This window comes from Candoia aspera, chromosome 3, assembly GCF_035149785.1.
Source record: "Candoia aspera isolate rCanAsp1 chromosome 3, rCanAsp1.hap2, whole genome shotgun sequence".
Lineage (NCBI taxonomy): Eukaryota > Metazoa > Chordata > Lepidosauria > Squamata > Boidae > Candoia > Candoia aspera.
Window position 1 is genome coordinate 141,019,682 of NC_086155.1, and position 21,592 is coordinate 141,041,273.

General features: G+C 41.3%; 1 protein-coding gene across 1 annotated transcript in view; it reads left to right on the forward strand.

The window, feature by feature from the left end:
• The window catches only part of HIVEP1 (HIVEP zinc finger 1), a 99,845-nt gene that overhangs the window by 31,988 nt on the left and 46,265 nt on the right, over positions 1-21,592 (forward strand). Inside the window, exon 3 of the mRNA XM_063298896.1 lies at positions 11,437-11,490. Coding sequence (XP_063154966.1) covers positions 11,437-11,490 — 54 coding nt within the window. The remainder of the gene's footprint in view (positions 1-11,436; positions 11,491-21,592) is intronic.

Genomic DNA, 21,592 nt, shown 5'->3' on the forward strand with positions numbered 1-21,592 from the left:
TGATTAAAGGTTCAGGCAGTGCACAAACAAATACCTGTAAATAATCAAGGTAGTCAGAATTGTATCTCATATATCCCTGTTCATACATCATTAAGCCTCAGTTACAACAATTAAGTTAACAAACCCTAGTTTTACACTAGTTTAGTGCTCTAAAATGAACTATATATTATTTACTAATGCATATACATCAATTTGAGCATCATATGTAAATCAGAAAGAAATATATTATGGCTTAGTGTGATTTACAGAATCACTGTCCTCTTCAGTGGGCTAAAATCTATTTTATTAAATAGTTACCCTCAGTGGGAAACATGAAAACACAAGAAGTAGGGAAATGAAAAAAGTACTATGACATTTCCCCATTTTTGTTTGCTGATACTATAATAAGCATATTTTATTAAGATGCTAGTTCACAAAATCTCATATGATAAGAAATCTGTTAATCTTTAAGCTGCCATAAGAGCTCCCCCCCCCTTTTTTTAAAGTCTTGCTTTGCAGACTATATTGATTTACTATTCTGAGCTGTTACTTTTCTTGTCTTGAGTAGTAAACTTCAGGATCAGTGAACAGACTCAGCACTGCAACAATCTTTTGGCTGTTAAAATGAAGATAACATTTAATTATAATGTGGCATTGATTTATTACATAATAAAGACTGTCAATAAAGCAAAGCTTTCAACTGCTGATGAAAAGACATTTATTTATTTTTATCCCACCTTTATTATTTTTAAATAATTCAAGGTGGCAAACTACCTAATGCTCCTTCCTCCTCCTATTTTCCCCACAACAGCAACCCTGTGAGGTGAATTGGACTGAAAGAGAGTAACTGGCTCAAGGTCACCCAGCCGGCTTTCATGCCTAAGGCAGGACTAGAACTCTCAGTCTCCTGGATTCTAGCCTAGCACCTTAACCACTAGACCAAACAGGCTCTCTTTTAAGTACTTCTATGTCCTGAATCATTGCAATCTCATTACAGAGATCTAAAATGGAAAGGTAGACTTCTAGAGGGTATGTTAAGTCTCATAGAAAGTTCCAGCTCATGGGGTAGTTAGCTCTTATTGAGGGAGACAAGACCCTATGGGCAGGTAATCATGAGTGAAAAGTGGACTTTGAAAACTTACAATTAGTTTGCCTTAAACCTTGTTTTTGAATTAAGATAAGGAAACTTGGATGCAGGCAGCGAATGGGTATAGAATAACCTGAAGGCTTAGATAGGTTGTTGTGAAAGGACTTATAAGATGGCTGTTGCAAACCTGCTATTTGATTTAAGGGAAGGTGAAATCATTCAGGCATAATCAATGATATTGCATGCTGTATTCAAACATGTTCATGAAGTGTGAGAAGTTTGTTTTCTGGTAAATGAGTATTTTTGTGGTAGGTATGCCCCCCATAGCATCACTTTGAGAAGAGTTACCTCACTGGCAGCACTTACTGTCTTTTACATGCTCTCAAACTTTCAGATCTACCCACTACTTAATAGTTTTGAATTACATATTTACCTTGTAGTGTCAACTTGTGTAATACAATTTGAGTGGTATGATGAAACCACTCAACTTTATGCCCATGTTACTTATGATCGAGGGTGGAGTATCTCAAAGACATTTGGAAGAAAAATGTGGTAGTCCCAGCTGCCTATACAAAAGTTATCCAGATCTCCAAACTTATTATTGCTTGTACATGCACCCATGAATCTTTGAAATTTAACATCTATCTGTATATGTTACCACACATTGATGAAAAAACAGCCAGCTATGGCTACCACCACTGGTGATGCCTTCAGATGTAGCTTGAGGCATGGTGATATCATAAATCCATTTGTATATTTAACAAATGGTTGATTAATGTACTGCATCCTGACTGGGGTTATTTAACTTCATAGAAAAACTTTCATAGTATGTTTTTGTAACACTGCTGCTGCAACAATAGTTTTAAGAGTTATGTACTGACACACACTGATTGCTAGAAAGATAGTAATATTAATACTCTTCCTATCATACATGTGCAAAAAGTGATCAATTCTCATTAGCACTAACTTTTCTTGTAAACTGGAGAATGTCTGATTCTAATAATGACTTATACAAAGCTGACTCCTAGTGGTAAGTCTAAGATTATACAAGCTTTCATAGATCTTTTTTGTTTTGTAGGAGCCAGGTCAGTTTTTGGTACTACCTTTAATCTTTATATTGTACTAAATTATATCATTTAAATCCTGGATTTGAGAAACATATGGAATCCAGGTCCAAGTTCTTCATACTGTTAGATAGGAATGAGAAAGGTCTAATTTTGTTAGAAACGAAGTAATATTTTGGAGGTGTATAATACAGGTCATTACAGAAATCAGTATCTGGAGACAGTATTCATTCAATCAGCAGGAGAATTCCAATAGGTTTTTATAATTGTGCTTAATGATGGCAACGTTCTCCATTCTTTCAACAAATATTCGAGGATTTGGAATATGGAGTGAATTTGGAATATGGAGCCAATTATGATGAATGGGAGAAAAGGAGGGGTTCATTGTATAAGGGCTGAGGAGAGGAAAAAGCTCTTCAGTGAATTCTCAAAAGGAAAGCTGTGGGTCATACCTGGTCAGTCCATCTGTTACCATGGTTATACAGCCTTGTGGTCCTAAATGGGAAGTAGTCGCTGCAAATAAAGAATCCATGTGTCTTCATAGGCTGTGAGTTCCAAGATATTCTTGAAATACCATCTGCTTGTCCCCATCTGTTTCTTTGCAGCAAATAATTAGACATCCAATGCTAAATACACTGTTTGGATTGCAATGTACCTGTATGAGAAAATATATAAAATGTAGCCAGTGATGTGAAATTCTTCCATGTTTTAATAACATACATAATATAATATTGGCTAGTGCGTGTCCATATAGTTGTAGGTGTAGTACTAAACCAGAATGGTTTCCTTGTGGCCTATTGGTAGCAAAATTACTCTGTGAAATAAGGTTGGCAGCATGAGGATCTCTAGATATTTCAAGTAATGGGTAGAGTTTTGAAGATGTAACCAGTGAAACTTCTTTTAGGATCTGTGTTTAATATATTGCATATGAATATTTTCTGCCAATCACATCATTTTGAATTAATAAAAGTTTTCAGTCTTCAGAAGCAACCCAGTAGAGAATGGGTTGAAATCAAGAGATTATCAGTTTGCATATGACAAGGCAAGATTGTCACCAGTTGTTCAATAATGACTCAGTAGAGGAACACTTAGATGAAGGTACATTTGCTTGCTATCAATATAATTTAACTGCATTCAGTTTATAACACCTTGCACAACCTGTTACTTACTTTCTAGGGTGGGACCGGAATATGCATCGCTAAGCGATGCAGTCGTAAAGGGTGATGCCATGTGACTGCATTGCTTAGCAAGGGAAATCCCAGCAGTCCCCGTTGCCATTGTTAAGTGGGGATCACAGGTCGTTAAGCAAGGACTTCATGTGACTGGGACTTGCAACTTCCTGCCGGCTTCCAACAAGCAAAGTCAGTGGGGAAGCTGGCAGGAAGTTATAGGTCCTAAAAGACAAGCCTTTCCATAGACAGCTCACAAGCAGGCCAGTGAGTACTACGGAGTGCGGGCAGATGTGCAGGTGGGTGCTGCAGCCTGGCACAAGCACAACCAGGTGGGGAGTTTGCTGCAGCCCAATTTGAGCGTGGCAGGGCAGGGGGTGCTGTGGAGTGTGGGTGGATTCTGTGGTATGGCATGAACACAGCCAGGTGAGTGGGTGCTGCAGCACAGTGGGAGTGCAGGTGGGCAGTGGGAATGACTTACGGAAGCGACTTGCGACCTTCCCTGCCGGCTTCCCCATTTCTAGAGGATTAGGACTTTACAAATGGGAGGTGAAGTAGAAAGAAATACATTGATATTATGGTTCATATCTATGCATTCTAAAACTAATTCAGTCTGTATGGTAGAAGTTTCAGTACAGTTACTCAATATGAATTTTTCATGGTGGGGCTGGGAGTTAAAAGTAGAGTCTTCTTCAAGTCAAAATTGATTCTTGGTGATTTTGTGGACACATTCATGCAGTTTACTTGGAAGTATTGCAGAAGTGGCATACTATAGCCTTCTTCCAGAACTTTTTCAACTTTCTAGTCTGTGCCTAATCCTGGTGTTTTCTAACAATATTTAAGTAGTAGCCAGGCCCATCCTGCTTAATTACAGAGCCCAGACAAGGTCAGTGAGGGGCAATCATCTGCTGGGGTTGAATAGATATACTCAATTAAAAATTTGATTTAGTATTTGGCTTTTGTAAGCAGGCTGGTGGGCGAGTGAGTGTATTCATGGTTTTTTTTTAGTATAATGTATTCATTCTAGATACTGGAATGATCTAGAGATAATTCTCTGGCATTCAGGATTTCAGAACAGTCTAGACATTTTGCAGTCTTAAATGCCCCACCACCACTAAGTTAATCTGCCTTGGGTAAAAGTCAGTGCCAGAATATCCACTGACCTACGGAACCAGAATCATAGTCTAAAAATAGTATTGATGCCATTGTTCTTTGTAACTAGGAGTTATAATAAAACATTAGCACTTCTTTTTTATCCTGAAATGCTTGTGATAACAGCCTAGAGCTGTTACTGAAAGAAACTATCAACAAAGACTGTGCCTCAGAGAGTGTTTTACCCAACTGAATATAGTAATAAGGCACAAATGGGACAGCGTTTATCAGTATGAAAGTAAAGCTGTTATGTATTTTTTCTTGTACTGTAAATAGATGTAAATTCAGCTATTGACTTTTACCTTTATTGCTGTCATATGGTTTACCTAATTCAGTTGGTTACTTTCCAAATGTGCTGATTTTTGGAAATTGAAGTCTAGAGCATCCAGATAGCATCAGATTGGAGAAGGCTACTTGCCATCTTCCTCCTCTTCCTCTACCACCACCCACATTGATTGCTGAGAGGAATCACTGCTAATCTAAATGAATAAAAGCATATAGTCTTCAGAGACATTTTTTAAAGTTGCATCACTGTAAACCAATGAACCTTTACTGCACATCCACAAATCTTTAAGAACTGGGGTGGTTCAAGACCAGTTCACTGTTCAGTGAATAAAATATGCGTGTTAGAAATATAACTCTGTGAGCATATAGTTGCTTTTTTATTAGTTTTATTGGGATTGTATTTAGTAATATCACGTATTAGTAATGCATCTTTTTTGGAAGCTTCGAGTTCCTTAAAGCAGAAAGTTCATGATATATTCTCCAGCGCCCAAGTTTACAGGACATGAGTAATGCTTTTAAGTTATAGGAAAACGTAGTTTAATTGAATGTTAGGATATGTACTCACCAGGAGCAGTTCAACCATGGAACCAGTTATCTAGGGATAAAAGGTGCTGTGGGCACCATTTTACTGGATGTCTTCAAACAGAAGCTGGATAAACATTTATCAGGGATGCTTTAATATGGTTACTTGCACTGAACCAAAGGTTAGATTCTGTGGCTTAAAATTACCCCTTCTCAACTTTACAATTGTGTGATTTTGCCTCTTCCTTACAATCTGAAAGGGCATTTTTTAAAACAAACGAACAAACAAACAAACCTGTAATCAGAGATTTCTTTAAACTAGTGTATAGATTGTAAATGGATAGAAGAGTACAATATTTTAAAAAATTCCTATGATTCTGTTGTATCAGCTTCTGGGACAAGTCCATGCAAGCTTATATCTTATCACATACTCTTAAATAAATTACATTATTATACTTTAAAAAAAATAATTTGCATATCCTTTCTGGAGTGACTTTGGGCCAGTCACTCTCTCTCAGTCCAACTTACCTCACAGGGTGGTTGTGGGGAAAATAGGAGGGAGGTGTATTAAGTGTGTTTGCCGCCTTGAGTTATTTATAAAAATAATAAAGGCGGGATAATCAATCAATTAATGAGAGGTGTGCAGTAGTCAGATCCAAAGTGGGCAAAATGTTTCAGTTCCACCATGGGCAACTTGTTATACCTATCGGCAGTCCTTTAAAGAAACCATGTCTTTTCCTTGGCTTACTCAATAGCTGCACAGGCTCAGAAAAATGCTGGTTTGAGTTCAGGAAGATTTGTGGAGGTAGCTACAAGGTGTAACCACTAATTCTGTCTTGCTCTTCTTGACCTCTCAGCAGCTTTCAATACCATCGACTGTGGTATTCTTCTGGACTGACTTAGGCAGTTGGGGGTGGGCGGCGTGGTTCTGTGCTGGTTCACCTCCTTCCTCCAGGGTCGGTCCCAGTCGGTGTTGATAGGGAGTGAGAGATCCGGCCCGCGGCCCCTCCCCTGTGGGGTGCCACAGGGTTCAGTACTCTCTCAGCTCCTTTTTAACATCTACATGAAACCACTGGGCGAGATCATCAGTCACTACTGGGTGAGGTATCATCAATATGCAGATGATACCCAATTATACATCTCCATCCCGGGTGAAGTAAGTGATGCTGTGGCCACCCTTTCCGAGTGCCTGGGGGCTTTGGGGGCCTGGATGGGGGACAACAGGTTGCAGCTGAACCCGGGGAAGACGGAGTGGCTGTGGATTAATGGCTCCTCGATTTCTGGGGAATTGTCATCTTTAGTTCTGGATGGGGTTGCACTGCCCCAGACAGACCCGGTGCGTAACTTGGGGGTCCTCCTGGACTCACGGCTCCTGCTCAAAGAGCAGGTGGCAGCCGTGGCTAGGAGGGCCTTTGTGCAACTTCGTGTTGTGCGCCAGTTACGCCCCTTCCTGGAGCGAGAGGCCCTTCGAATGGTCACTCATGCCCTGGTTATCTCCCATATAGACTACTGCAATGCGCTCTACATGGGGCTACCCTTGAAGACTATCCGGAAGCTACAGCTGGTGCAAAATGTAGCTGCGCGGGCGATCTTGGGTTTCCCAAGATCAGTACACGTCACTCCTTTGCTCCATGAGCTGCGTTGGTTGCCAGTATGCTTCCGGGTCCAATTCAAGGTGTTGGTTATCACCTTTAAAGCCCTATATGGCACGGGTCCAGGTTACATAAGGGACCGTCTCAGGTTACATAAGGGACCGTCTCCTCCCCATCACATCAACCCATCCCACCCAGTTGTGCAAAGAGGGCATGCTACGGACCCCGTCTGCAAGAGAATTCCATCTGGCGGGGTCCAGGAGGCGGGCCTTCTCTGCAATAGCACCTGCCCTTTGGAATATCCTTCCCCCGGAAGTGAGATGGGTTCCCTCCCTCCTGGACTTTAGGAAACAGCTAAAGACCTGATTCTGTAATTACGCCTGGGGCGGGAGGGAGAGTAGCCATTCTTGGGGATGGTTAGTTTCTTAGCAGGACCCAGCTCTGCCTGCAATCATAAAGAACTTTCAGCCATCGTGGTTTTTATTATATTTATTGTATTATAGTGTTTTATAGTTTTATAGTTTTATTTATGTTTTATTGTAAACCGCCCGCAGTCCCTTTTGGGAGATGGGCGGTGATAAATTTGATTAATAAATAATAAGAAATAAAAATAATCTTGTAACCAGTGCAGCTAGAATAAGTGTTATGTGTTCTGTTCTCCTAGCCCATTTAGAACTTTTCCCACCACTTTTTTCAGCCAGTTCTGAATTTTTTTTAGTAGCAATTCTGTCCAGTGTACATTATAGTAATCCAATGAAGAAGTAACAAGAGCATGGATTACCCTATTTCAGCAGCATGCTGCAGAAACGCTAATGAAAAAAGAATAAATAAATTTCATGTGATAACTTGAAAGCATGAGAGCTTGAAAATGTGAAAAAAAGTGGGGCTGCACATGCAGCCTGACCCTGACCCCCTATTTTTTCCAACCTCCATTCAGCCAAGAGGTCTGAAGAAGTGTTATACACGTTTGCATCATCACAGATGTTAAGTCTCCTTACAATCTGGGACCCTTATAGTACAGGGTCCTGGATTGCATAGGAAACTGTACTCGTGTTCAAGTAAGCACAAGTCTCATTAGGAGCTGCCAGCTGAATGCATGGAGGGACTGCATCTGCAGCCTTATTTTTTTACTTAGTTTGAGCTCTCCATATTTTATGCAGAATGCTAAAAAGAGCTATTGCACTTTATAGAGCCATGAAGAAAGATCTGGGAATACATAGCTTGGGGGTGGAGGTGGGAATGTAACTGAAATAGAAAAGTGTCAGAAATAACAAGGGCAAGTCATAGAAGCATTGTAATTCCTTTTTTCATTTCCTTTCTGCTTTCAGCAGCCTGTACAGCTGCTGTGAATTTCTGTTGTCTGAAAACTCTGGCTTTGGGTATGTGACAAATAATGGTCCATGAAGTTTGCCACAAAAATGGGATAAAAATATCATCAATAAAGAAAATTGTTGCTTGTATGGAATTGGAACTATTCACTTACTTGAGTTTGGTTGCTTTGGAGAACTGATAGCAAGGAATAGAATTATATTACTGTTATTAGAATAAATTGTTCAAACCATACAGACTCACTTGCACATAAGAGCCTAGCTATGAAAAAGCATGCCAACTCTGAGGGGTTTATAAACTAAGGACTGTTAGAAAATATAAAAATGAAACATGGGAAGCAAATACTTCAAAGCGTTAGAGGTTTTATTTTGAGTTTTTGTTTCATATTTTAGATCTCAAGAGATTCCCATCACCCACTTCTTACCTCCGGACACTTGAGACTGATTATATCATTCAGCAACTATTATAATGATTTGCAGTGATTCTGACCAGACACTGCATCTGCTTTCCATGCTTTCAGAAATACTGGATTACTGTGGGCATCAATATTTGAAGCATGTTTTCTGTTTAGATTTTATCAGCTAGATGTGGAGGTGGAATTGATTATCATAAATATTTGCTCTGTAAGCAATGCCCATTTCCCATGTTTATAATTTTTTTGCAAACATTTGTTAAAATTCTCATTCATCCACCCTAACAATATTTTAATGTTCAAATGAATAAAAATCACACATTTTGGAGCATCAGGAAATATAGCTACACACACACACACACACACACACACACACACAGACATGATATGCAAATGCATAATAAAATAATTATTTTGTGAAAGATTGTGGGACCCTTATCTTGAATCAAATCCTAGTTCAGATAGGGATTCATAGGATGGCCCTGAGTAAATCTCATTTTGTCTCAGCAAGGTGATGTGAAAATGATAGCAACCTGTCTCCATGGTTGTCATGGCAATAAGTTGAAATAGACTATAAAACAACTTGGCAAATTTAGAATAACAGTTCCATTTATTATTTATTTATGCTCACACAGAGTTTTAAATACTTTGGACTTTATACAATAAATTAAACAGGACATTCTGGGTAGCTTTATTGTAATCTTCATGTATTGCCTGTTGGTCACTGAGCACAGTGAAAGCATGCTTGATTATCTACTGCAGCCTTAACCAATCTGGTGCTCTTTGAATATTTTAGTTTACAGCCTCCATAATTCCAGCAAAATGCAACTGAAACTGGGAATTATGGAAATTATTGTCCAATACAGCTCAGCATCTAGCCAGCCATGGTTGATCTTTAAGCAGGGTCAGAGATCACTAGAATCCCAGGATAAAGGTAGACCAGGAAGCTTATAAAGAATCTTGTAAGAAGGCAGTAAAAACTATTCCTGATTTTTTTTTCAGTTAAAACTACATGGCCATGTCTATGAAGTCATTAGGAGCTGAGCATGTTTCAAATATACTTCTTTTTCTGTCCAAGACAGTTGGAGGGTACCAAATTGGACAAGGTCAGTCTTCTGGGGAAGACTGACAAATACAGTAGAGTTTGCACCCTTCTGGAGATGAGAAGGGGAAAGGCATTAATATAAGCCTCATGTTAACTTAAATCAGGGATGAGAAAACTTCTGGCATGCCATGCTATCTCATTCAGGGAAGGCAGCAGACATCCCAAGTAAGTAAGAATTAGTAATAGGCATGCCTAATAGGTATGTTTCTTGCTATTTTTTAAATTTTTCACTATGCAGGTTAGCACATTAGAATTCATGAGTAGCTGTGTTTTAATTTTGTCTCTGTGTATTCTGTTTCTGTGATTTTTATTTATCTGTGAATTTATTTGAAGTTATATCCTGCATTTTCATGTGTTTTGTGGCTTTTTTGGAGGGAGGGTTAAGAAAGTTGCCAGATGCAAATGAGTTGCTATGGTGTTTACTTTTCAAGTTGCAAAATGCAAAAAATGATGCTGCTTTGTATGTGAGTTTCTATATTATTTTTCTGTGTTTGGACAAAAATTGTCAAATGTGCAATATGCATGTGCATTATGAAGAAGCCTCAAGTTAATAGCTTGGAAGTGATGTATTTTGTATTATACTGGTATTCATGAGATGTGAAGTTAATCCATTGCTATTGCTTCTTTGCTGGGCTCAATTCTATGGTTGCTCAGGTAGGCTGCAATACATGTACCTAAATTTGCCTCCATTGTTTTCCATGTTATAAAATGGAAGAAATGAACTATTGGCCAATTTTTCTGTAAGTGGGGTAGTAGGTAGTACTCAGCATATACTAAGAGTCCACCAAACATTATACCTGTAGGACAAGAATGAAGGAGCAAAGACTTATCTGGGGTTCCTATTGTTCTTTATGGTTGAATATGTCAAATATTTTGGATTTTGTTTTATTGGAATAAAATGGGGAGTGGGGAGATGTTTTGTTCCAGTTCAGATAGATAGATGGATAAATACTGTTTCATGTACACCTTGCTCTCCTTCTCCAGCACAGAAAAAATTAAATTGCTTTAATGGGCATGGCTTTACCCTAGAGCTGGAGCTTTCTGCCCTGTAGCGTTATCTTTGACATTCCTGGCCTATTGGAATGTGTGGGGAAGTCAGATTTAGTTCTCCAGCTCTGATTTAGAATTCCAAGATGAGCAGTTGTTTCTATCATATACATTTTACAACTTGATATTTTTCTGAAGATCTGTATTTGGTAGATTGTATTTTTACAAAAAGAATTTGTTTCTATAACTGTTTAAACTGGTTGGACTATAGCATATTCCATCAACTTTCTGTTGCCATATTCTGATCTTCATCTTAAAGCATTCTTTCACTTTTCTTTGCCAGATCTTTATTATCTTAAAGCATTCTTTAATCCCACTGTATTTGAAAAACATTAACTTAGTGTCTATTTATTAAACTGGAGCTCCTAGATTTTTATTATAGATTGAGCATTTTCCTAGGCAAAATATTAAGTCTTATTTCTTAGTACTAGCATTTTTATTCAGAAGAAAAAACAATAGTAGGTTGTACTAATTAACTCTTAACAGTTTTTAATACTAAAATGGGGTTTTGCCCTAAGTTTCTGTGGTGGGCATTTGCATTCTATATGAGGATGAGTAAACTATTCAGTAATATCAAGAGTATTTTACAAATACAAAAAAAAATCAACAAATGTTAGTTGGAAAAAATTAATAAACTATTCATGTTTAAAATAAGTTTTGCTTTTTTTTAGTTTTGATATTTTTTTCTCTTAGATAAAATTGAAGAAGCACAAAAAGAACTAAATGAAACGGAAGATTCTAAGAAAGGTAAGTCTTGTTCCTTCTTCTTCCCCATCAACCTCATAATCTATTTTAAGTCTGTGTAATTCCAGATGTGAAAAAAACAATTTACTCTGATTTGGAATAATTTTTAATGAAGAAAAAGCAGAAAATAAATTCTTAAAATAAAGCAATAAAAAGCATTTTTGCTTGAACTGTATTAGAGTAAATAAGATTTATTTTTCCAATTGGAAAGATTAATGGTCCATCACACCACAGAAAGTATTTTTTATGTTATGTTACCATTCATTGCACATACTCCTTTAGGCTATCAATTTATTTTCTTCTTGGGTGCACATACATGTATGTAAAATACATATGTAAAGTGTATATTATAAATTCATTAAATTATGGATTTGCATCCTCTAAATACTTGCCCTGCAAAGTACTACGAATTAATTTTGGGAAAGGAATTGGGAACACTAGTGACAGATTAAGGATAATCCATAAGGATCAGGCTATCCTGATCTATTTATTATGGGTCCAGAAGGACCTTTGAAGTTTTTGTCTTGATAAGTCACTATATTGTACAGCATAAGACATTGGATTCTGATTCAGTAACTGACTAGAAAACTCATTTCTGATGCAGAATTTCAAAGAACAGTAGCATTTGTAATTGCATATGTTTTTTCAATCTTTTACTGCTGAAATCGTTTGAAGGTGCCAGAACCATCAGAGCAGGGATTGTTTTGACAATAAAGACGGAAGCACACTGCTTGTGTTGATTTAGTTTTCAACTTTTAAAGCTATTCTATCTTTATTATGTAGGAAAAACTGAATGCTTTTTTTGCCAAGTATAGTAATTTCCACAAAGATACTGACTATATTTCCAAATGGAGATAACAGTTGCAGCATAATGTTCTGTGATTGGTTTTCATGGTTGTGAAATACTCAGTTGAATAGAAAAACCTACAACTTGCTCAGAACTAGCCCATCAGTTGAAGGTTGGGTAAAATAAAAGATGTTATTGAAACCATAATGAAGTATTACGTTGCTGAAAAATACCTGTGGAAGCGAGGGAACCTGTTGATTATAGCCCAAGTATTAATCTGGTTCATAGTAGCCTATAAGAGCAACTTGCAGAGGTCACTTAGCTGCATAATTCTTCCATCACCTATACACTCTCCATCTACTACTATTTAATGCAAAGCTGGCTGTGATAAGCCTCATTCATGACTTAATTTAAAGGTCCAAAGTAGTTTGCATTACTGAAACCTGGTTGAGCATGGGGAGATTTCACTGTCAGAAATGTGCCCTTCTGGGTTTCAAGCATGGCATCAGCTGTGATCCTGGGACAGGGAAAGAAGTGTGGCTGTTGTCATCTGGAAACCTCTGGTGGTTTTCAGAGGTGCTGTGCTGGACATAGCTGGATGTAAGATCTTGTTTGTGAAACTGGGCTGGAGGGATCAGTTGGAATTGCTGCTACTGTACCAGCTTCCCTGCTAGGTAGCAGCTTCCCTGCCTGTGCTCCTCAAATCTGTGGTTCAGTTGGTGGTGGACTCTCCCAGGCTTATGATTCTGAGAGATTTCAATCCGACTCCTCTGGGCCCAGAGTCAGAGGTGTGCCTTGGGAGTTCATGGCAGCCATGAGACCTGATCCAGATTATATGGGGCCCTACGCATGAGGGGAAGGGAACACACACTAGATCTGGTCTTTGTTTTTGAGCAGTGGTTACATGTTCTGGTGTTGAGGAATAATGTCATCAGTCCCTTGTCATGGACAAATGACTTCCTTGTAGCCTTAGAGTTCTCAGCTAGTACTTTTTGCAGGGAGGAAGGGCCTATTCTATCAGTTTACCCTAGGTGACTGATGGACCCAGTTGATTCCAGAGGGAGTTTGAGTGTTCCTGAAGCTCTGTTGCATGGCCTGTCCAAGGCTGTAGGAATGAGCAGGTTGGAATGAGCAGGCAACAACAGTCCTGGATCTGATCCTGCCTGTGCAGATTCTTTGCATCTGTGAATCCCAGAACCCCCCTGGTTTTCAGAGAGACTTTGTGAGATGAAATTATATGAGAGTGCCACTGGAGGAAAATAAATAGCAAATATGAACACAGATAAAAATATTTATTAAAGCTTACCTTATGGTGATAAGAGCAGTGACAACGGGCTTATTTCTCTGCTCTTATTGCATCTTCAGGTAGCTGTCTGACAACCATGTTTCAAGCAACCAGGTCCCTCCTTGGTAAGAATGAAGTAGAGGAGCTTCTCCAAGGCTACTGTGAAGAGTATTCTAAGCATCTGTTGGATAGAGTCACTCAGATTTGCTTGGAGTTGGATTCTGGCTGGGCAGGTCATATGGAATTGACTAAAGTGCAGTCTCAGTTATCTGGAAAGAGTTCCAACTTATGCACAGGGTCCTTGGGACTGTGAGTTTGGGTATCTGTGTCCCTTCTGGCTAGTTAAGACCTCCCGGAAGTGACTTGTAGTTGGATCCAAGCTGTGGTGAATGTTTCTTTGCTGGAAGGAATGGTTACACCTGCTTTGAAAGAGGCAATAGTCCATCTCCTCCTGAAGAGCCATCCTTGGACCCAAAATTACTGGAACAATTTTTGTCCAGTCTCCAGCCCTTCCTTTTGGGGGAAGATTGTTGAGAGGGTGGCCAGCTCCCAGCTTCAAAGGGCCCTGTGGATCACCTGGACCCTTTTCAGTCTAGTTTCAGGCCAGGTTTAAGCACTGAAACATTAAGCATTTAGTCATGCTTGTGGATCACTTCTGGAGGGCTTGGAATGGGGGTGGTGCATCTGTCCTTGTCCTTCTGGATCTCTCAGCATTCAATATCTTTCTGGATCGGCTTAGAGGATCGGGAGTGGGATTTTGTGGTGGTTGTCCTCCTATTTCCAAGGCCAGTTCCAGTCAGTATTGATAATAGGTGAGAGGTCTAACCCTAGGCCCCTGCTTTGTTGAACCTCAGTGTTCAACTCTCTCCTATTTAACTCCCTTTTAACATCTACATGAAGCCACTGGACAAGGTCACCTTCTGGTGGCATGGGGTGAGATATCATCAGTATGCAGATGATACCCAGTTGTACTTCTCCGCTCCAGGCTGTGCAAGTGATGTTGTAGAGGTACTTACCCAGTGCCTCAGTGCTGTGAGGGTTTGGATTGGGAGGAATAGGTTGCAATTGAAACCTAGCAAGACTGAGCAAAATCTCTGGGTTTTGAGGCTTCCTGAGTCTGGAGCTGCTCCATTTATAACTCTGAATGAGGTAGCACTCCACCAGACAGAATTGGTGTGCAATCTGGGACTCACAACTCCTGTTTGAGGAGCAGATGGTAGCTGTGGCTAGGAGGACCTTTGCACAAATCATTGGTTACATCCATTTGTGGATTGAGAGGCTCTCATGCCTTAGTCATTTCCCATCTGTACTACTGTACTACAGTGTGCTCTACATGGGGCTGTTCTTGAAAAGCATTTGGAAGCTTCAGCTTGTCCAGAATGCGGTGTCATGCAGTGTTGGGTACACCAAGATTTGCCAGTGTAATACCTCTGCAGCATGAGCTGATTGGTTCCAATATGCTTCTGAGTGCAATTCAAGGTGTTGGTTTTCACCTTTAAAACCATTCATGGCACATGACCAGGTGTCAGATCCCCCCAATCAAAGGATTCACAGAACCCCTTATCGGAGCATCTGCCATCGTTTCCTTCTCAGTGGGTGTAGACTCTGTGTCGCCAGATGGGAGGGGGTGTGAGGTTGGAGTGTGAAGTGGATTGTTATGGCTATGGGAGACATCAAGGACAATGGCTTGAGATACACCAGAAACACCACCTGGATGGGAGGGGGGGTGACATACTTTCGTGGGAAAGGGAACCAGTTAAGGGAATGTAGTTTTAAATCTAGGTTTAAGTGGGAACTCTCCATTCGCAGCTTTACCTCTGTACCATTCATTTCGCTTCATTAAAACAGTTAAAGGAACACAGCCTCCCGATTGTTATTGTGTGAATGCTCAAATGAACAGGTGCTGACATTAAGCTGCGAATCTCTTGTGTTCGAAAACTCTTCCTGAGAAAGTAACTCAGCTGAGAGTTAACGAAGCATGCCAAAACCCAGGAAATCCCCAGCGAAGCAGCCATCGCCTCTGCCGTCATTGGAGAGGACAGTGCTGTACGCAAAGGTGGAAGAGGAAAAAATTGAGTTGGAAAGAACTCAGGGAGTGGGGAGAGGGAGTGTGAGATGGAACCCCGACTCAATACTATGGAGTTGGAGAGCATGCTCCTCTCATTCAATTTCGTACAAGAGCCTCAGACTCCAAGCGTGATAATAGAAGAACCAGTGATGGGACCTTTGCAGTCAGGTGCCAAGGAAGAGGAAGAAAGAGCCCCTCCACCTCTAGAGTAAGGGTGCTGAGCCCGGGATCCCACGGAATGCGGTCAGACCACAACGGGACACTGCAGGAAATGCGGGGATTGGAAGCGAGGATGTCTGCTATGGAAGTGGTGCTGCAACAGGTGTCAAAAACCCTTGAGACCATGGCGTATCCTTTAGCAGAGATTTCGACCCAGCTCTCCAGTGGGGCATCGCCCAACTCGTGAGGAAGGCACCACACTCTAACCCCTACCCAAGACTTGGAATCCCCTGTGAGGCACCAACAAAGCGGAGGCCACCAGGAGAGCCAAGGCGAGTGGAGGAGAGCGGCAACCAGCGAGACGCCTGTGGTGACCCCCAAAGAGATACAAGTTAAGTTCAATGGCGATCCCCGACAGCTGGCGTTCTTTTTAACCAGCGTGTCCATCTACATGAAGGAATATGGGTTCTGCTTCCCCACTGAATACAAAAAGGTGAGCCAGGTGGGGACGAGGCTCCGCGGAATCTCAGCGGAATGATATGTGCAGCTGCACGATGCCATGGCCCCGGAGCTGAACAACTTGCAATATTTCATGAGGGCACTGAGGGAGTGGTTCGAAGACCCACTTGATAAGATGAAGGTGAAGGCGGCCATCCAGCAACTTAGGCAAGGGGGGAAAAGTGTGGCAGAGTATGCCATGGAATTCAAAGCCCTGGACGGAAACATTATGAACTGGTCGGAGACCACCAAGGTTGACTACTTCAAAGGGGGCTTGCAGCCGGAGGCCTTAAGATGGGCACTCTGCCGTGGAGACCCCCCTACTTTGAAGGAGTGGATCTGCCTGGCGGGGGAGGTTGAGAATACCCAATTCCAATTCCGCAGACAACTCCGAGCACAAGCAACGGGGAGAAATATCGGAGCACCAGGGCAGTTCCCCTTTGCCCAGTGAAAGGTATTCCGCAACAAAGAGTATTGAAAAGACCGCACCTGGAAGAAAGGCGGCTATTTCAAGTGTGGCATAGACACCCACCGAGTGGTGGAGTGCCCTTGAGGAGAGCCCGACGCACCCAAGGGAGGAACCAAGCCGACCAAAACTCCACCGACTAAACGCAAGGCAACTGCTGTGACAGCGCTGGTGCGCCGAGACCCAGATGTGAAATCACTGATGGAGTCAAGCGAGGACTCCAACCAGGAGGAGCAGAAGCTGGCGGGAAACGAATTTCACCTGTTCTAAATCACGCCCGCGAGCAGGTGGAAATCTCTGGGCACAACATGCCTACTTCTGAGGAGGAAGACAAAGAAGATCCTCTGGTGAGTGATGATTGCCCCACCTTGTTGGCCAGAGTAGAACTAAAAAACTTAAGAACCCGACACAAAGCCAATTTGACAGCGATGTTAGACTCGGGGTGTACAAAATGCTTAATACACCCTGCTTTAATTAACACGCTAAGCCTCAAAGCTAAGAGACTTAAGCAACCAATCATTTTTACCCAGATGGACGGTTCCATTGCCCATGGGGGTCCCGTTGAGTTCCGAACTGAGACTGTAGCCATGAGGTTGGGGGGGGGGCATAAAGAAACCTTGCAGTTCATTGTTGCCCCTATCGCTAACTACTCCATCATCCTGGGACTACCATGGCTAAAAAGTCGAAAGCCAAAAATAGACTGGGAGTCTGGTGCCTTATTGTTTAAAGATGGTGCCAGCAACCTGTCGGCTGTACCACAAGAGGAACACAATGTGGCTGGGATACTCCTCAACCAAATTCCAATGGGAAAACCTAATGCACAATTAGACATTCCAACAGATTATTCCGATTTTCTTGATGTGCTTGATGAAAAGGAATGTGACCAACTACCTCCTCACAGGAAAACTGACTGTGCCGTTGAAATTGACCCGAAAGCTAAACTGCCCAAACCAAAAATGTATGCTATGACAGAAACTGAGAAAAAGGTTCTCAGAGAATTCATAGACAAGAATTTGGAGAGAGGTTTTATTGAGCCAGCTAACTCCCCCTTAGCAGCCCCGGTACTTTTCCAGGCAAAGAAGGATGGCTCTCTTAGGCTCTGAACAGATTACCATGGAATAAATGCCATCTCAATAAACAACCAGTACCCTCTCCCCTTAACGAAGGGCATGTTAACCCACCTATTGAAGGGAAAGGTGTTCACCAAGCTCAATCTCAGAGAAGCATACTTTAGAATTAGAATCCGTGAGGGGGATGAATGGAAAACTGCATTCAACTGCCCTTTGGGCTCCTATCAATACAAAGTGCTCCCGTTTGGGTTGGCTGGGGCCCCTGGAGTATTTAATCAATAAATTAATGAAGTCCTCCATGAATGTTTGTACAAGGGAGTCTTGGTTTATTTGGATGACATTTTAATCTATTCTGACAGCTTAAAAGACCATGTTCCCCTAGTTAAAGTGTTGCAAAAGCTAAGAAATGCCAAACTTTATGCTAAGCTCTCTAAATGTGAGTTTCACAAGTCACAGCTTGATTATTTGGGCTACCGCATCTCCTCAAATGGCATCGAAATGTACCCTACCAAAGTACAAGACATAATGGGGTGGGAACCTCCGCGTACCAGGAGACAACTCCAAAGTTTTTTGGGTTTCACAAATTTCTATAGAAATTTTTTCCCCTAATTTGCACAAATTGCCTTGCCTCTCACAGATTTGTTTAAAACTAGGGGGAGGGGGGAAACATGAAAGGTTACTTCCCCTGGAGCTAAGCTAGCTTGGACTTCTGAATGTCAAACTGCATTCAAACGTTTAAAGTTTCTTTTCACCAGAGAACCTATTTTAGCTCACCAAGACCCAAGCCAACCCTTTATTGTATAGGCTGACTCAGCCGCGGATGCCGTCTTGGTTCAAAACAATGAAAACAGCTTTCCCCGCCCGTGTGCATACTTCTCCTGCAAATTTACAGACTCTGAACACAACTGGCCCATTTGGGAAAAAAAGGCTTTTGCTGTAAAAACTGCTCTCACACATTGGAGGCATCTGCTAGAGGGTGCTGAAAATCTCTTTGAAGTTTGGACTGACCATAAAAACCTCCAAGCTTTACAAACTCCCAGGAAGTTAAACGGCAAGCAGATTCGTTGGGCTCAATTTTTCAGCTGCTTTAATTTCACCCTCAACTTCCTCCCTGGGAAGAGGAACTTTCTGGCTGATGCACTTTCTCGCCTTCCGCAATATCATACTGCCCAAACTGAAATTGTAGACACAGTCTTTTCTCAAAAACAGCTTGGCGTGGCTTGCGTAACACGCAAATAAGCAGTAGCTGGGAAAGTGAAAGTGCAGGCAGACCTAAAAGAGGAACTGCTTTAGGCACTCCCTAACCATCCTTGGCTACAATGTAACAAAGCCCAATTGTCTGAAACTGACAATGTCTGGTATTGCAATGATAAAATCTACGTTCCTGAGTCTCTTCGCCAGATGGTTTTACATCGTCCTCATGATGTTAAATCTGCAGGACATTTTGCCTTCACAAAAACTCTACACTTGGTGAGGCGCCAATTTTGGTGGCCCTTCCTTCGCTCTGACGTACATTCATATGTCACCTCATGCCATGTTTGTGCCCAGGCAAAGAGGAAGGGGGGAAAGCCGCAAGGACTTTTGCGACCCGTTGCCTCCCCCAAAGCCCCATGGAACTAAATCACCATGGATTTTATTGTGGATTTTCCTGAGAGTAAAAATAAAACAGTAATTTGGACTGTAATTGATTTATTTTCCAAACAGGCGCATTTTATACCTTCTGCCAAAATCCCAACAGCTCAACAACTAGCAAAGCTGTTTCTCACTCACATCTATAGGATCCATGGGTGTCCCAGCCGTGTAATTTCAGATAGAGGAGTCCAATTTACTTCCAAATTTTGGCGTGCATTTTTAAAATTAATTGGAGTCCAACAATCTATCAGCTCATCGCACCACCCTGAGACGGACGGGGGGACTGAATGAGCTCAGTCTACTCTAGAGCAGTTTTTACGCTGTTACATCAGCTTCCAACAGGATGATTGGGTTGACCTCCTCCCTTTTGCTGAGGTTGCTTATAATAATGCTGTGCACCAAAGCACTGGGTTTCCCCCATTTCACATTGTTTATAGGCAAGACTTTGTTCCCATTCCAGGAGCTTCAGCTACAATCTCTGCCTGATTCTTCAGTGGCTGACTGGGTTACCCAGATCGCCATGGAATGGCCTGTCATTCACCAGGCATTAGATCATGCACATGACACAAGAAATTTGCTGATTTCCATAGGTGCCCTGAATGGAAGATGAAAGTTGGAGACTTTGTTTATCTTGCCACCAAATTTCTCCGCTCCCAACAACCTTCCAAGAAACTAGCTCCTAAATTTGTTGGACCTTTCCCCATTACCAAAATCATTAATCCTGTGACTGTACAATTGTAATTGCCTCCCACTCTTAAGCGACTTCATCCTGTTTTTCATTGCAGCTTGCTTAAACCTGCCCCGGAACATTCTAAGTGGCACCAGCCTGCAGCAACCCCTCCACCCATTATGGTTGATGGGCATCAACACTTTGAAGTTAAAGACATTCTGGACTCTTGGTTTTATCGTAAATCTCTTCAGTATTTGATTCAATGGAAACATTTTCCTGATCCTGAGTGGGTTGATGCATGTTAATGCTCCTATTCTAACAAGAAAATTTCATTCGAAATATCCTTCCAAGCCTTCACCCTACTAGCCCTCTTTTGCATTCTTATTGCTTTACATTGTTTTCTCTTTAATCTTCTTGAGGGGCAGTATGTCAGATCCCCCCGATCAAAAGGATTCACAGAACCCCTTATTGGAGCATCTGCCATCGTTTCCTTCTCAATGGGTCTAGACTCTGTATCGCCAGATGGGAGGGGGTGTGAGGTTGGAGTGTGAAGTGGATTATTATGGCTATGGGAGACATCGAGAACAATGGCTTGAGATACACTAGAAACACCACCTGGATGGGAGGGGGGGGTGACGTACTTTTGTGGGAAAGGGAACCAGTTAAGGGAATGTAGTTTTAAATCTAGGTTTAAGTGGGAACTCTCCATTCGCAGCTTTACCTCTGTACCATTCATTTCGCTTCATTAAAACAGTTAAAGGAACACAGCCTCCTGATTGTTATTGTGTGAATGCTTGAATGAACAGGTACTGACACCAGGTTACTTGTCGGTTTATGTCTCTGGGTCCCCTCAATGAAACAATGCCATCTTGTAGGACCCAAGAGTTGTGCCTTCCCTCTGGACCATCCTCCCCCCAGAAATCTGGATGGCATTGACCATGTTGGCCTTTTGGAAGGCTGTAAAACCCTGGCTTTTCTTACAGGCATTAGGACCAGATTTTTGGTGGAACCTGATACTGGTCAATGTTGTTGAATGACAAGGACTTCAGCTTTTGTATTTTGCATTCTATGTTTGTTATATATGTGTGTAGTTTTGTAGTTTTATGCTGGGGGGCGGGTTTGGATTGTGAGCTGCCCAGAGTTATATAAATAAATACAGAGCATATTATGGAATATTGTTGAGTCAAACTTCATTTTAATTATGTTCATATTAAATTCAGTATCCAGAGACATAGCATTATTAATCTGTTGCCCCCAAAACATAAAGTTTTGGTGGACCACAATTAACTGTGCATAAACACTTATATACCATTTTCATTTATTTGCTTGTTTGTTAATTAGTTATGCAAGTGGGTTGCAAAGGAGTAATAAATGATGACCATTATAAGAGTGGAATAACAGGTACTGATACATATCTTGTCTTTGTTCAGTATCATATATAAAAGAACTTTAATATTTTGTAGAATTCAA